The 17,169-nt window shown below is 37.2% G+C and overlaps 1 protein-coding gene across 1 annotated transcript; it reads right to left on the minus strand.

Annotated features, from left to right (window-relative positions):
* Nucleotides 1–172: 172 nt before the first annotated feature.
* Nucleotides 173–16,198, minus strand: LOC131948342 (YEATS domain-containing protein 2-like). Its single transcript, XM_059309919.1, has 19 exons — nucleotides 16,051–16,198; nucleotides 14,405–14,516; nucleotides 13,907–14,004; nucleotides 13,433–13,525; nucleotides 12,983–13,127; nucleotides 12,767–12,846; nucleotides 12,406–12,500; nucleotides 11,869–12,030; nucleotides 11,426–11,537; nucleotides 10,657–10,701; nucleotides 8,034–10,078; nucleotides 6,733–6,809; nucleotides 5,731–5,810; nucleotides 5,361–5,499; nucleotides 4,208–4,351; nucleotides 3,516–3,688; nucleotides 2,502–2,576; nucleotides 843–907; nucleotides 173–364 (listed from the first exon to the last, which is right to left on the minus strand). The coding sequence occupies exons 2-19, from the start codon at nucleotides 14,508–14,510 to the stop codon at nucleotides 241–243; spliced, it is 3,858 nt and encodes a 1,285-aa protein (XP_059165902.1). The 5' UTR covers nucleotides 14,511–14,516; nucleotides 16,051–16,198; the 3' UTR covers nucleotides 173–240.
* Nucleotides 16,199–17,169: the final 971 nt, after the last annotated feature.

Raw genomic sequence — 17,169 nt, forward strand, 5'->3', positions numbered from 1 at the left:
ATCTGGTGCCACAGCTAATGTCATCTGGTGTCAGGACTAATGTCATCTGGTGTCAGGACTAATGTCATCTGGTGTCAGGACTAATGTCATCTGGTGTCAGGACTAATGTCATCTGGTGTCAGGACTAATGTCATCTGGTGTCAGGACTAATGTCATCTGGTGTCAAGACTAATGTCATCTGGTGTCAGGACTAATGTCATCTGGTGCTACCGCTAATGTCATCTGGTGTCAGGACTAATGTCATCTGGTGCCAGCCACATCCTCCTCCTCCTCCTTCCCCAAGAACCTGCTACAGCAGAACGACGCCTCTGGTAGGTTTGACAGCGCCACGTGAACATCTTGTCTGGTCAATGTTCCATTACAGCTGGAATAAAACAATTTTTTTACAACTTTTTTTTTTATTGCTACATCTGCATCAGCTGAAAAATCACAAAATCATTCAACCATGACAAGAATGGGTCATCTGTGAATTCTGTGGACTACCCTTGTTGGAGACAATAAAAGCAACTGAGCATAGAACTGACCACACTATGATTTCATTATGCTGAGGTGACAGAAACAAGTGGACAATGACACATAGTTCTATACCAGAAAAATATGGACCATAAAACCTTGTTCTATACTAGAAAAATATGGACCATAAAACATAGTTCTATACTTGAAAAAAATGGACTATAAAACATTGTTCTTTACTAGTAAAATATGGACCATAAACCATTGTTCATTATTAGAAAAATATGGACCATAAAACCTTGATCTGTACTAGTAAAATATGGACCATAAAACCTGGTAAAATACAAGTGAAGTATGGACCATAACAAATTGTACAATGTTTAACAAACCTGGGTGATTGTGAATTGACAGACAGAGACTCCCTTAACACATCAGCCGTGAACTCCAGCATTGCCTGAAAGAGAAAACAACATCAACTTCTTCAGAAACAAAACGAAAAGGTTCTAAACAGACATTTTGTAACAGAGGATTCCAAAAATAAGACTTGCTTGAGTTGCAGGTGGCATCATTTCTCTTGTAGCAGCTTCACTGTGGCTAGCATCTAAGTCAAGTGTTTTGAAACTACTTAAATATAGTAGACTATTCTGACTAGGTGGATTGTCTAATTAAACTAGGTGACAAGACTATTTTGACTTGGTGAATTTCTGACTAGGGAGAGACTATTCTGACTAGGTGACTAGACTATTCTGACTGGGTAACTAGACTATTCTGACAAGGGAAGACTATTCTGACTAGGTGAAATGCCTTTTTAACTAGATGGCTAGACTATTCTGACTAGGTGACAAGACTATTCTGACAAGGGAAGAATATTCTGACTGGGTGACTAGATTATTCTGACTGGGTGACTAGACTATTCTGACTAGGTGACTAGACTATTCTGACTGGGTGACTAGACTATTCTGACTAGGTGACTAGACTATTCTGACTAGGTGACTAGACTATTCTGACTGGGTGACTAGACTATTCTGACACGGGAAGACTATTCTGACTAGGTGACTAGACTATTCTGACTAGGTGACTAGACTATTCTGACAAGGGAAGACTATTCTGACTAGGTGAAATGCCTTTTTAACTAGATGGCTAGACTATTCTGACTAGGTGACAAGACTATTCTGACAAGGGAAGAATATTCTGACTGGGTGACTAGATTATTCTGACTGGGTGACTAGACTATTCTGACTAGGTGACTAGACTATTCTGACTAGGTGACTAGACTATTCTGACTAGGTGACTAGACTATTCTGACTGGGTGACTAGACTATTCTGACTAGGTGACTAGACTATTCTGACTAGGTGACTAGACTATTCTGACTAGGTGACTAGACTATTCTGACTAGGTGACTAGACTATTCTGACTAGGTGACTAGACTATTCTGACTAGGTGACTAGACTATTCTGACTGGGTGACTAGACTATTCTGACTAGGTGACTAGACTATTCTGACTGGGTGACTAGACTATTCTGACTAGGTGACTAGACTATTCTGACTAGGTGACTAGACTATTCTGACTAGGTGACTAGACTATTCTGACTAGGTGACTAGACTATTCTGACTAGGTGACTAGACTATTCTGACTAGGTGACTAGACTATTCTGACTGGGTGACTAGACTATTCTGACACGGGAAGACTATTCTGACTAGGTGACTAGACTATTCTGACTAGGTGACTAGACTATTCTGACTAGGTGACTAGACTATTCTGACAAGGGAAGACTATTCTGACTAGGTGAAATGCCTTTTTAACTAGATGGCTAGACTATTCTGACTAGGTGACTAGACTATTCTGACTAGGTGATAAGACTAATCTGACTAGGTGACTAGACTATTCTGACTGGGTGACTAGACTATTCATGCTAGGGGAGACTATTCTGAGTAGGTGAAATGCCTATTTCAACTAGGTGATTCCGACTGGGTGACTTGATTATTCTGACAGGGTGACTAGACTATTCTGACTAGGGGAGACTATTCTGACCAACAAACAACCCACCTTAAAAACCATTTCAGCTGCAGTCAAAGCCACAACCCCAGGGACCAGTTCTGTTGGTCTCAGTCTCTGGCCTCGCTTTGAGAAGAATAAAAAGTTTATTCATTTAATTTAAATACATTTTTACTTTAACTAAAAATATTACACATTTAATTTAAAAACATTATTAATTTAATGAAAGAAAGATTATTAATTTTATTTAAAAAGATTAGGCCTATTAATTTAGTAAAGAAAAATGATTTATTTTTATTTTAAAATATTCTTTATGTAATTTACAAAGATTCTATAATTAATTTTAAAAGATTATTAATTTAATTTAAAAAGATTATTAATTTAATTTAAAAAGATTATTAATTTAATTTAAAAAGATTATTAATTTAATTTAAAAAGATTATTAATTTAATTTAAAAAGTATTTAATTTAATTTAAAAAGATTATTAATTTAATTAATAAAGTAAAAAATTATTATAATATCTCGCAATTATTAAAATATGACCTTCATGAATAGATGCCTTAGACAGATACTGAAGCTGAGATGGCAGGACAAAGTGCCGAACTTGGAACTATGGAGGAAAGCTAGGCAGGAGCCTATATGTGTGAAAATAAGAAGGAGGAAGTGGCGCTGGGTGGGTCACACACTGTGAAAGGCTCACACAAATGTTACACGCCAAGCGCTTGAGTGGAACCCCCAGGGAAAGCGGAAGAGAGGGCGCCCAAGACAGACCTGGAGGCGGAGTCTTCTTGAAGAACTGAAGCCAATAGGGATGTCTTGGGAGATGTCAAAATTAATAGCCGAGGATAGGAAGAAATGGAAGGAAATGGTGGAGGCCCTATGCTCCATAAGGAGCAAAGAGGACTAAGTCAAGTAAGTCAAGTCATTAAAATATGCCACAAAATAATAAAATCACCACAAACAAAACAATAAATAAAACTGGAAAACTTATAGTTTACATGACAAAGAATGAGAAGGTCTGAAAATATTTCCTGAAGATTTGAAAAACAACATGGCTGCCTTACCTTTCTGAGCTCATCATAAACAAATATGGCGCCCTCTGTTGGTTCAATCCACTGTACATTCAGAGAACACTGATCATTGTCCTGTTTACCTGCAGGACATTGGTCATTGTCCTGTGGGACCAGAGGACACTGGTCTTTGTCCTGCTTGGCCAAGTTTACTTTAGGAACATCATCTGTCAATGATTCTATTGTTAATTCAGTACCCAAGTAGCAGATAAAAAGTGTAGGAGCAGTGGTTGATTGTAAGTAAAAAGTAAAGTTCTCTTATCAAACCTGATGGTCTATAGGGCAAGTGAAGTAGAGTTCACTTGTTTCTGTGACCTCGGCATATGAAGGGATAGTGTGGTCACCACTATGCCCAGCCGCCTTTACTTTCCCTAACGTGAGTTAGGTACCCATCTGAGTTGGGTGGACTCAGGGACAGTCTACTGACTTGAACCCAGATTCGAGCTCGAGACACATGGGTTAGAAGTCCAGCTCTCTACCGCTAGACCACTCCGTCCCCAGTGGTTGATTGACATGAAGAATAAATGCAAGTTCTGTATGTATAGTAACATTTCAAATGAGCTTTATAAATATTTCGCTTATCTCAGATATTCAACATCAGTCTTTATATTTTGCCATACTTTTTCACTTCAAAAAGTTCCAAGTTTTACATTCTAAAAGAGCGAGATAAAAAAAATGTGTATAACCAGAATTAGTAACATCGATCTCATCATCCACCCCACCAGCGCATGCTGCTGTCAGGTCAGACAATTTGGACATTATCTCTGTCACTGGTGTGTATGACGTCCAGTTTTCTGGCTTCATTTCCTGCCTCACCGGCTGCTTCTTTTCTGGGGGAATAAACCAGTTTTTGTGTTACTCTAGTACCAGGTGTGTGTGCATGTGTTTTGATTCAGGACAGGCTGCTTCTTTTCTGGGGGAATAAACCAGTTTTTGTGTTACTCTAGTACCAGGTGTGTTTATGAGTCTGGGTGCTTTGATTCAGGACGGGCTGCTTCATGCTGTCAGTTTTTTACTTGGGTTATAGAATAGATGGCACTGGATGGGGCACATCCTAAGGATGAATCCAGATCATTTAACAGGAACAGTGCTGAACTGGATGCCTCAAGGAAAAGGAAAACAGTGAAGGCCAAGGGAGACGTGGCGGAGCAGCTGGCAGAGGCAGGACTGTCATGGGGGACTCCATAGGAAAATTGCAGGAGACTGACAAAAGCGGTTAGAGCTTTCTGTGGCATCCTCATGTGTAATGGGTACAAAAGGGAAAAGATGATGATGATTATAAATGTGTATAGAACCAGGATTGGTCAAGTTGCTACTGACTAAATGGAACTTGACTGAATGAAGTCTGCTCTAAATGAAAGATGTCTGTACTGAGTAAATGTCTGCATTTGGTGCGTGAAATCTGCTCTGAGTGAATGAAGTCTGTAGAGTGAATGAAATCTGTATAGAGTGAATGAAGTCTGTATTGGATGAATGAAGTCTGCATAGAGTGAATGAAATCTGTATTGGATGAATGAAGTCTGTATTGGATGAATGAAGTCTGTATTGGATTAATGAAGTCTGTATTGGATGAATGAAGTTTGTATTGGATGAATGAAGTCTGTATAGAGTGAATGAAGTCTGTATTGGATGAATGAAGTCTGTATAGAGTGAATAAAGTCTGTATAGAGTGGATGAAATCTGTATTGAGTGAATGAAGTCTGTATTGAATGAAGTGTGCATTGATTGAATGAAATCTGTATTGAGTGAATGAAGTCTGTATTAAGTGAATGAAGTCTGTATTAAGTGAATGAAGTCTGTATTGAGTGAATGAAGTCTGCACTGATTTGAACAACTTACCAACCACACAAGGACTGAAGGCGTGGAGCCTACACCAGTTGACCAGCTGGCGTGTCGTCATCAATCTCTCACCACAAAAATCTGTCCTGTTCCCCAGGCACTGTTGCAAATACCTGTTTACAAAACACGCTCTGTGCCACTGAAGAGAATCATAACAAAGCTTTATAATGAAATTCTTTAGTTAAAAATTATTTTTTTAATCCGTCTTTTTTTTTTACTTAAACTTGCAAATCTTTTTTTAAAAAACCAAAATGGCAATGTGTTTTTATTCATTATATAGCATTGACCAGATTTTTCAAAATCATAAGCCCATGTTCAATAAAACAAAAAATGTGCACACATTATGAGATCAATTAAACAAAATACAAACCTCACAAGCTCTCTGCTTCCCCACTTGCCAGGAGTTCCACTGCTCCAGTGATTCAGCACAATATGGGTGGGTTAACCTATCTGTGTCAGGAAAATTTGATTTAACTTTAGTCGTTCAGTATCCCCTGCTTTCATTGATTTGTTAAATATTGTGGTAAAAAAATAGGGTAACAGTCCAGTAGGTTTTCTGACCAATCGTTGATACACTAGATATTATTTTGCTTTTGCATTTATATCAATTGTCCCAGGATGATCAATGTCCCTGGATGGACACAGGGACATCCAACAGACTAGGGTCAGATGTCCACCAGATCTGGATGGACCCAGGGATATACAACAGAAGCAATCTAGGAAGTAATCTCAAAACTGTTTCTCTTCTTCTTCTTCTTTGTTCTTGATTTAAGTGTTGGGAGGGATCCCCTCCAACACAATGAAGTATATGTGTCAACTGGTTATACGCGGTTGAGGCCATTGACTACGATTTGAGCCAGTTTTTCTATTTGGATTTGTTCCCATAGCCTTTGACCAACCAATAACAAACTACAAGACAGCAGTTGTTTGATTTTGGAGTTGTCTCTCCTAGTAGAGTGGCTGTCCCCAGCTAGTGAGCCTGGTATGCCCGAGGGTTCAAACTTTTTAGTTTTTAGCAACCATGAGCTTTACCGACTCGACCCCACCGACCCCCAAGACTGTTTGATATTATAGATACTTGTCAACTTTGAAAGAGACACTCAAGCCTTTACTTTCCCTAAAGTGAATCAGGTATCCATGAGAGCTGGACTCAGAGACATCCTGTAGTGTGGAGCCTGGACAGAGATCCTAACTCTAGACCTTTGGGGCTTGCAAGTGTATGTTGTGGGTTGTTTGAATTTTATGTATGTATGGGGTTTTGTCATAAACAATAATTGCTATGAAATGTTGGGCGTTGTTATAAACATTGTGTACTGTTAATAACATCTGTTGTCTTCTACCACAACACAAGAGAAACGAGCGCTAGACTTACTGACACCAGCCTGTATGAGAGGGTGAAGTCTGCAAGCTACTTTTAACATGGCTGTTAGATTGGGGTAGTCTGTAGGTCTGAGGGGAAAAAAATGAACAAAAATCTCTTTAAGTTATTTAATATTACCTTTATTCAACAGTTTTAAAATTTACAAATCAGTTTCAAATGTAACAAGTAAGTAGAGTACTCTAAATCAAGAGTTTATTTATTTCTCTGAACTTGGTGTATGTCAAGACAGTATGGTCAGCCCTATGTACAGTCACTTATATACTTTCCCAGACTAGAGCCAGGTACTCATCAGAGCTGAGTGAACTCAAAGGATGTTCAACTAACTAAAGCTTAGTCTTCCAGGTTAGTGATCATTAACCTTTAATGCCCGATCATGTCATACTCCAATTTAATAATTGTTTTTGTTTTAAATGTTAAGAAATTACTTGATTTTAAAAAAACTTCCATTAACAATTTTTTGTTTTTGTCCAGTCACATACATTAAAAACCCAGTGTAAACTTTAAATAAAATTCTATGTCATATAATTTCTTACACTGACCAAAGTAATTTTGTCTAAATTACAATATTAACAAATTTCATATGTATATATACTTGTACAAAATAATTGTATCAATCTAAAACAGGAACTTCAATAAACACATTGGTGTTTAATTCTCAGCAGGAGCAATAGTTTTACAAAATGTATTTGACCAAATTGCTAAAACAAAAATGTGCATAATTTTTATTGCATCTATCACTTACTCACAGCTCTTCATCATATGTTCCAACCAACATACAAGCTAAAGTATACAAAAACAAAAAAAGCTGCACTGAGACATTAAAAATAAAAAAGTAGAGTACCAAAATCACAAAACAAATCTATCGTGAATAAATTTTTTGTTTGTAAAAACAGAAATTTAACCGTAAAGCTTTGTTTTGGGGAATAGCTGAATACCCTGACAGTGCAAAAATTATGCTTGAGTTTAAAAAGCAAGCACATCTGGACTTCAAATGCTTACTCTATGCAACTCAATTACTTTTTCTTTTAAAGTCTTAAAATCTACCTTTTCAACATTGTAAACTTGGCCAGATAAACTTATAAAGGCCAAGCCATTTTGTCTAGGGTTATTTACATATACTGCACTCTTTGTTTTAACCAAATTATTTTTTAAAAAGCTCAAATTCACATTTTGTTACAAATCTTACAACAATTAGTGAATACATTGCCTAAAACATAAACAGCAGATGTACAAATAAATGGCACCTATCACATGCAGCTCTCAACACCACATTCACACTAAATCTGACTCACATGAGTGGGGGGATCTCATCCGCCTCCCCTTCCAGTCTGTCTCGCGCTGGTGGCAGCAGCTTTTTAGATTTCAGCGAGTGCCTGTCATACAGCTCTGGGTTTTCTTTGAACGCCCTCAGCACCTCGTACTGGCTTTTCTTCCTCTCCTCCTCTGTGGGGAATTTTTTCTCCACCGACAGGCCAGCTGTTTTATAGTGGTTCCTGCCGTGTTTGGTTACCCCCACGGCTGACATTTTAGGGTAAGGGTTGTGGGGAGCAGGGTTGGTCATGTGACTGTGCGTCACTATGTGTAGGGGGGGAGTTGGTTGGTTGACGAGCGAAACGTTTTGCTGCACGACAAAGTTTTTTAACAGTGAGATCTGCTTGACAGGTTGTTGGAGAGACTGGTTGGGGGAGACAAAGGTCAACGAGACTGGTTGCGACGAGGACGGGGCGATGTGGTGGTGGAGTTGTGAACTTGTTAGCTGGACGATGCTGTCGTTCACAGTCTGTGTGGAGCCTGGCTGCTGCACTAGCAGCACCTGATTGGTTGCTTTATTTAGCACCAGCTTCTGGTTGGGGGAGTTTGTCAGGAGGGACTGTGCAACCTTCTGGTTGGTGGGCGTGGACTGAGGGCCAACAACTCTCCCGGTGAGCAGAGAGACTTGCCGGGGTGCGGCCGGTTTACCAGCCGGCGAGGTGGGGGTAGCGCTGGAGTTTAACACAATCAGTTTTTGGATATTTGGAGAGCTCCTCTCAGTCTGCTGAATGTTGGCCACAGAGATGGGAGAGGAGACAGCCCCTGATGACAGCAACAGTAAGGGCTTGCCATTGTGGGCTAGTGTCGCAGCTTGTGTTAACATGCCTGGTTTTGATAACATCCCAGTTTGAGTCAACATGCCACTTTGGGCTAACGCGCCAGTTTTTGTTAACAATTTAGTTTGAGGTACTGCGCCAGTTTGGCTTAACGTGCCAGGTTGTAGACCAACTTGAGTCAACAAGCTTGAAGAGTTTTTGACAGCCAGCAGAGAGGTGGTCGGCCTGTTGATACCAGATGGGGCATTAATCACCGTAAAAGCTGTGGTCACCTTTTGCTCAGCACTTAGGGCTGAAGCAGCAGGGGACATAGTTCTGTTGCTTAAAAGACTGACTGCGGTGAGGACGGGTGGGTTTGGTGATGATGTGCCATGGCTTGACACAGCTGCTGTGTGCGTGTTAAGAGAAGTTCTAACTGCAGGTTTAATCAACGACTGGCCCCTTACAACAGTCAGCACGTTGTTGGTTTTGTTCACTGGCCGGACACCAGACGGCATCAAACTGGACGAGGTTGTTCGTATTGCTGAGGTACCCACAGAGGTCACCCTTGAGTTAGCCACAGAGCTGGTTAATGATGTATCCAGAATTTCCGTGATGTTGTCTGAAGATACAGGTACTGAATCACTACCAACATCCACCATATTTTCATCAGTGTCATGAGCTATCGTAACATTGTAGTCACTGATGAGTTCAATGTTTTCTTTCTTTAGCTCCATCTCCAAGCTTCCATCAGCAATGTCATGATCCACTAGAACATGTTCATCAACAGAGCTACAAGTTCTCTGAGTACCACCCTGCTCCCCACACAACATCGTATCTACAGTACTACTTGTGGTCAAGTCTTCTTCAACTGTCACATTATCAAAACACTTCGCTGATGGTGGTTTTTGTGCTGGACTTTTACCACTTGTGGTTTCAATTGTCACATTTTCAACCGAGCTAGATGTGGTTTTTCTATTTTTAGCAACGGCTGTGGATTTGTCTGTCTTTACCTCAACAGACTTGCGAACCGCCACACCATTTACACCAGACGTTGTGGTTTTGTCTGAACATACATCTGTAACTGTCATGTTTTCAGAAGATTTTGTGGGGGCGGGTTTATGTGCGCTGAAGTATTTATTCCCCGCTGGTGATGATGAGATGGGGTAAGATTGTGCTCCTGTGTGTCCAGTCATACACAATGAAGCATTTGATGATACAGTGCTGACTCCGTTCTCAAAGAAATCTCTCTCCAACTCCACTTCAACAATCTGCAATAAAATTTATTCACATCAACAATAGTTATTATGGTACAGTGTGGTCTAGCGGTAGACTGCTAAACCCAGGCCTGGATTTGAATCCAGGTTCGAGTCAGTAAAACATCCCTGATTTCACCCAGCTCTAATGGGTTCTTAAATCTAGTCAGGGAAAGTAAAAGCGGCTGTATAATGCTGATCATACTATCCCTTCATATGCCGAGCTCACAGAAATAATTAAACTCTACATCACTTGCCCCATGGACGGTCAGGTTTGAAAATAGTTAGTTTACTAACAACCGTTGTTAGTTAGAAAAGGTGTGGTAGAATGTTAGAACACTTGATCTAATAACATCTGGGAGTTGGGTTCCTGGGTTCAAATCTATAGAATGTTTAAGTACACAAAGTTCTAATTACTCGAATCATCCCTTATAATGCAGACATCTAAGAAGCTACAAATAAACTACCCTTCCGAATTCTCGCAAAGAGAATTGTTAACTTTTAACAAAATCTGTAATTTTTACACAGTGAACAGTTTTATTGTATAAATATTTTGTTCCACAAACTTTAAAAGTAAACAAAAGTTAACTTACTGTTTCTGCACCGGGAGTCTGCAGCCCTGTAAACGTTTTGTCCAGCTGTAGCAACAGAAAGTGCAAAAAATTTTTTTTTTAAATTGTTTGATCAATTGACTTAAAACAATGTCAATGTCACTTTGGTTAAGCTATCTATTTTGGCGACAATAAAAAATGAATTTTTCTTTAGCAGACTTGTTTGGCATCTGACCATTAACTAATTAACTTTGGAAAAATTGAATCACTTTAAATTTAATCCAACATTCAAGAAACAACTTATCTTGAAAACAAAAAAGCAATTTGAATCTAATGCAACACAATATTCATTAACTATTAACCTTGATATTGTTTATGATGACAGATTATGTTACCTTGAAATGGTGTTTATGATGAAAGAAGTTACCTTGAGATGGTGTTTATGATGAAAGAAGTTACCTTGAGATGGTGTTTATGATTATAGAAGTTACCTTGAGATGGTGTTTATGATGAAAGAAGTTACCTTGAGATGGTGTTTATGATTATAGAAGTTACCTTGAGATGGTGTTTATGATGAAAGGGGAAACCTTGAGATGGTGTTTATGATGAAAGGGGTTACCTTGAGATGGTGTTTATGATAAAAGACGTTACCTTGAGATGGTGTTTATGATGAAAGAAGTTACCTTGAGATGGTGTTTATGATGAACTAAGTTACCTTGAGATGGTGTTTATGAAGAAAGAAGTTACCTTGAGATGGTGTTTATGATGAAAGAAGTTACCTTGAGATGGTGTTTATGATAAAAGACATTACCTTGAGATGGTGTATGATGTCCACCTTCTTGTTACGACTGTCAATAAAATGGAGCTGGACCCTAACAGGAAATTCACCCCAGCCTCTCCTTGTCAAGTGGAAGGGGGGAGAGCTGAAAACAAACAGTTTAGTTTTAGATGTATCAAGTGAAAGGGGGTGAAATGAAAACATAGTTAACACGCAACTGGAAAATTTGTCAAATGGCTTACCTGTCCTATGAAGTCATTTGGCTTACAGCTGTGATGTAAGCTGTTAATGTGACTTACCTGACTTCAACCAAGTCAATTGGCTTATAGCTGTGATGTAAGCAGTTAATGTGACTTACCTGACTTCAACCAAGTCATTTGGCTTACAGCTGTGATGTAAGCCGTTAATGTGACTTACCTGACTTCCACCAAGTCATTTGGCTTACAGCTGTGATGTAAGCCGTTAATGTGACTTACCTGACTTCAACCAAGTCATTTGGCTTATAGCTGTGATGCAAAAAGAACCAGACTTTCTTGACAAAGTGCGATATGTCTGGATCTGACCTGGGACCTCTGACGTACATCATCCACTTATGGCTGGACATGTCATTGGCCTCGCGGTGATCTACTGGGATATACCTGTGAGACAAGAGAGACATGCTCGTTACATTTACTAATTTCATTTATATTTAAACATCTCTTATAGTTAGAGGCAAATGTAATTTTTCAACTTTAGTCAATGGTACATTCTAATTGACGTGATCAAGAAACATGAACTCTACTTCATCTGCCCTATGTTAGATCTGAAAGGGGAAGTTTACTTATAATTCAAACTATCAGTGACTTGATGGCACGCTCAAAATACTTTCTTCAATCAAAGATAAATTTCAAATCAATTAAACATAAGCCACTCCTTTTAAAAAGTACCTTTAATTTTACTGCAGATCAATAACATATTTAGTTTAAAACTGAAATTAACGTTGACTTTTTTTTACACTAAATAACCAAACTTACTTAGATATATTTCCAACAATTATCTTTCTCTTGATTTTAAAGCGAGCCCGCCTGTCATCGTAACCATCTGCTTCAGACAACCCTGACTTGTGGAGCTGCAATTTTAAAAAATTAAATATTTTGTTTTTAGAAACGGATCACTCAATTTTCTAATCTGCGAAGTTATAATTGACAACAAATTCTTGAGAAAAAAATCATTTTCCACAAATCCCAATTTTAAAAGAGGAGCAAGAATTAGCTACGGCCATAAAAATAGAAGAAATTATCAATTTTCTCAACAACAAAAAAAAAACCAATATGTTTTGTACTTCAGAAAAAAAAGTTTCTTCTCAACTATTTGCTATCTGTATTATAGACCTACCGAACTCGATGGTGTAGCCTGGAACTGTTTTGAAATTGATGGATCTGTGCCATTACATACACGCTTTGCTCTTTCTTTATCTGCACAAATAAAACAGAAAATACAACATCTTTACAAAATATAGCTTGAGTAAAAATAAAAGCAAATATTTCTGTGATCTTAAACTTGTTTTTATAATAATAATTTTTTTTTTACTATAATGGGTGAATTACACACCCAAACAAGAATCTGTGTCCATAGCCTCAGTCTGATGCTGGCTGGATGACCAAGCAGAATTACCATCCTGGTCACATGGGGCTTTCCCGATGTACTTCTTAACAGCAGGGTGGATACTGGGGGGCGGGGCATTCAGACTAGATACCTGCGATACCATGTTGGAATAAAATTATGTGAATAGGCAGTGAAGAATGATGACTAAGATAATAATTTGTATCAGTAACCATTTCCTCCACTCCATGTTACAGTCATTTTATGGTATGAAGTAAAATAATTTATAGAACTAGTGTCAATTCATTATTTTTAAGTTTACAGGTTATTTAATCTCAATGGTTATTTGTATTCAAGTTAAATATTTTTTAATTTAGCGCAATAAAAATTACTTGATTTAAACAAAACTTTAATTAAATTTTGTGTGTAGTCATCAGTCGTTAAAAAAAGCAAAATTACCTGAGATGATCCGGACTGGTTAACTTGACCATAATAGTTAGCAACAATACAAGCTCGCAGTCTGTCCATCATCAGTCTGGCTTCATTGAGGCGCTGTGGAGTTAAAGCAATAGGTAAATTTTAAGGTACTGCATCAGTCTGGCTTTATTGTGGAGATAAAGCAATAGGCAAATCATACAGTACTACATAAGTCTAGCTTCATTGAGAGCTGTGGAGATAAAGCAATAGGTTAAGCATACAGTACTGCATCAGTACTGTGGAGATAAAACAATAGGTAACTCTTAAGGTACTGACACCCAATAGACCATAGAGCATGTCGTAATTACTGCCAGCATTTAAGCTGGCTGAATATTGTGTCAGTGTAAAATTTTCAACATTTTCTGGATACTTAATGTCTATACAAATTGTCTTTCTTACTATACCAATATTAGGACCAACAGTCCTGCTAATGCTATAGCACCACAAGCCACTTACCCTATCAACCAGCTGGAGCTCTGACTCTTTGCTGTTAATTTCTCTTTGGAACTCATTCTTGACAATGTTTTGAATACGGCGAGATACAGCTTGTTTGGCTGTAAAAGAATATGACATATAGCAGTTCAACATTGCAATGATTAAACTTTTTAAGTGTTTTGGAGAAGTAATAAATAAAATTGTCAAATCAGTATATCCTAATTGAGTTTCTTCCCCACTACAAATTTTTAAAACCATTAGCTATTCTCCATAAAATGCACACAGAGTCTCTGATTATACTAAAATAGTGATTTATTCATACATCCACAGAACAAAATGAGACAGAGCTCAAACATAAAAATGAATTACCAGCACAGTATAACAAAAAAAAACAATAAATTTAAATCATTTCATATGCACTATCATATCATTGTCTAGCCTTGCTTACTCAACCCCTTTACATATACACAAGATAAGCAACCAATAACTGAGTTAGTGGGTAGAGATCTCTATGCATACCATCTTCCTCAAGAGCTCTCTGTCTTTTTGTTTGCTGTTCATCAACATCAACATAGTCTGGATCAACTTCTTCAAATGTGCGCTTTTGATTTGACATTTTAGTCATCTAAAACTGAAGGGGAATAATTAGAACAGTCAGGACTAACTACTTGAATTGTGCACTTATTATTTGCCATGTTGTATGAAAAACTGAAGGATTTGAAATTACTTGAATGTAGAAAAAAAAATAATACCAAACAATATCACACACACATTGGCTTTATATAACAGAAAATGAATTTTTTAAATTAAGAAAAACAGATCTTTTTTTCATAAAAACCCAAAATATTGTCTCATTTTTAAGAAAATACATCCATAATGATGAGAACTAAGTGTACAAAACTTTTGTGTATTTAAAATCTAATTTGAGTAGGCCATAATGTAAGCCAATTTTAAATTCTTTAAAACAATGTTTTTGTACCAAATGGAAAAAAATAATTTTGTTCATTCTTTATCATCTCAAAGTGTTTTTGTATGTTTTAATATTTAGAGCCCTACAATGGATTAATTTTTTTTATAAAACCAATCCAAAATATGTAGACTCTATATTTAGATAATATATCTCTAGAATCAAATAGTTTTTCATTTCGCTCAGTGCAATATTATAATAAAGTCTTACATTTTAATAAATAACGAGATTTTGTGAGACAAACAATTTTCATTCATAGCCTTAGGAACCCCATCTAGAGATGTAACCAGAATTAAAATAGGTCCAGCTAGGTTTGGGTCAGAGGTCATCCGTCATTTGCGACATTTCCTCTTCTTCCACAATAAGACAATATAATAAATATGATTTCATTCTATGAAAGTGAAACCTCTAGGCCTATTTTATTTCTTGCTAGTATTATTAATTCTTGTCTGTATAGAATAGACCTAATACTAATAGTCAGATAGTGACTATACTAGGTAGCCTGTTATTTGTTCGTGACCCCTGACCCAAACAATAAAGTGGTGTTGTTTCATCTGTTAATACTACTAAATAGAGAGGGGAGTCAATGAAATGAATGAAAACTGCTACTCTAACTGAAATTCTTTAGGGCCTACTTAAATTTAATTAGTGGTTAATGAAATAATTGTTCTGTGTAAAAAGAAATGTTATTTTTATTAGGCCTAGACGTAGTTTTCTGACCACCTAATATCCTCCTGTCCAAATCACTAAATCTAATATTCTAATTATTTAAGTTGAACAGTGGACCTAATTTAAAGAGCAAATCTTCCGAAACTTAGATTTAGACTGGATTCAGATCTGTCTAACCTAAGGGATCTCTAAGGCTAAGAATGTTGTACTGAATGTGACGAGTGAAAGTCAGTGTCACAGACTACAATTTTGTTTTTCTATTTTTAATATGTGTCTGTGGTGGAGAAAACTTAATATTTTAAAAAATTAGAAACAAAACAGGTTAATAAAATAGTGCAAATATTAGCAGAAATGAGGCGTGAATAAGAGTTGGAATTTAAAAGTAATGAGTTGAGAGAATTGAGATAAATCTAGAAAATCTAGATCTAGAAATAGAGTTTAATTTAATAGAGTGACTGACACTGCCTCTGACACACACACAGACTGACTGAAAAGATGTTCAATCATCGAACGTGGTTTATCTGCTTACTCTAGCGGCTTAAGTATCATGTGCAATCCCGCATGCTGTATTCGTGCATTGATTGCCGTAAATCTTAAATACAGTTTGCTCCACTAATTGTAATTTGCCGAAAGCAGAAGAAATTTGAAAGCGAGCATGAATCTCGAACAAGCAAATGTGTACAATTTCTGTGAAATGGGGTGTAACTCTAAAATCATTTAAATTATTTTAAAAAGTGGATTGGATGCAAAACTAGCATTCTGTTTTTAGAACAATTTTTAATTACTTGAGCTTAAATTAATAAATGAAATTAAATTTGCAAGTGTAGTATTCGTATTTGTTTTAATTTTCAGTAGACCTTACAGATTAAAAAAATTAGTAAAATGCTACGTTCTTTTACATAATTTCTGTAATAGACTAGTCAATTTGATTTATTTTTATTGGCTTTTAGCATTAAAGAAAAAATACAGACAAAATATGTAAGTCTGTGTATCTAAGGGGGTCGTCCTTAAACGATGTCAAGTTTTTTAAAACGATTTTTTACCTCTCCCCCCCCCCCCCCCTCCCCTCCTTCCCATCGTCATACAACATTTGCAGGGAACCTATTCCCCACTCCACACACACCGTACACACACACCCTCGCGCTCAAGCACACACACCCTCGCGCTCAAGCACACACACACACACTGGGCTAAAAAAAATTCAGAGATATTTTCTAATAAACTATGAATAATGTATCGAGAACATCACATGGATCGAGTACATTTTCATTCAAAAAAGGAAGTTCTAAAAATCTTAGAATGTGTTACAAAGACAAAATCTTTAGCCAAGCGTGTCAACCTGGTCATTCAACCATGTAAAAAAAAACTGCAAAATATTATGTTTAAAGAAAATCGATGGCAATGCTGTAGGCTATTTATAGCTTATATTTATATACCAACTTACTAATATACCAACACAACTCAATATATAACAAAGGATAAACCACCCCTTCCCACTTTTTATAATACAATAGCTGCATGTTCTGGTGATAAAGAAATAATTCCTTCATTGTTCTTTCAGTTTTCTGTTGTTTTTATGAAGTTCACACGTCCGCTTGCCATTCCCCCCCACCCCCTATATAATACTCGTGTTTAGCTTCTACTTCTC

This window comes from Physella acuta, unplaced genomic scaffold (genome assembly GCF_028476545.2).
Source record: "Physella acuta isolate Inbredline_101_S28 unplaced genomic scaffold, ASM2847654v3 ptg000640l, whole genome shotgun sequence".
NCBI lineage: Eukaryota > Metazoa > Mollusca > Gastropoda > Physidae > Physella > Physella acuta.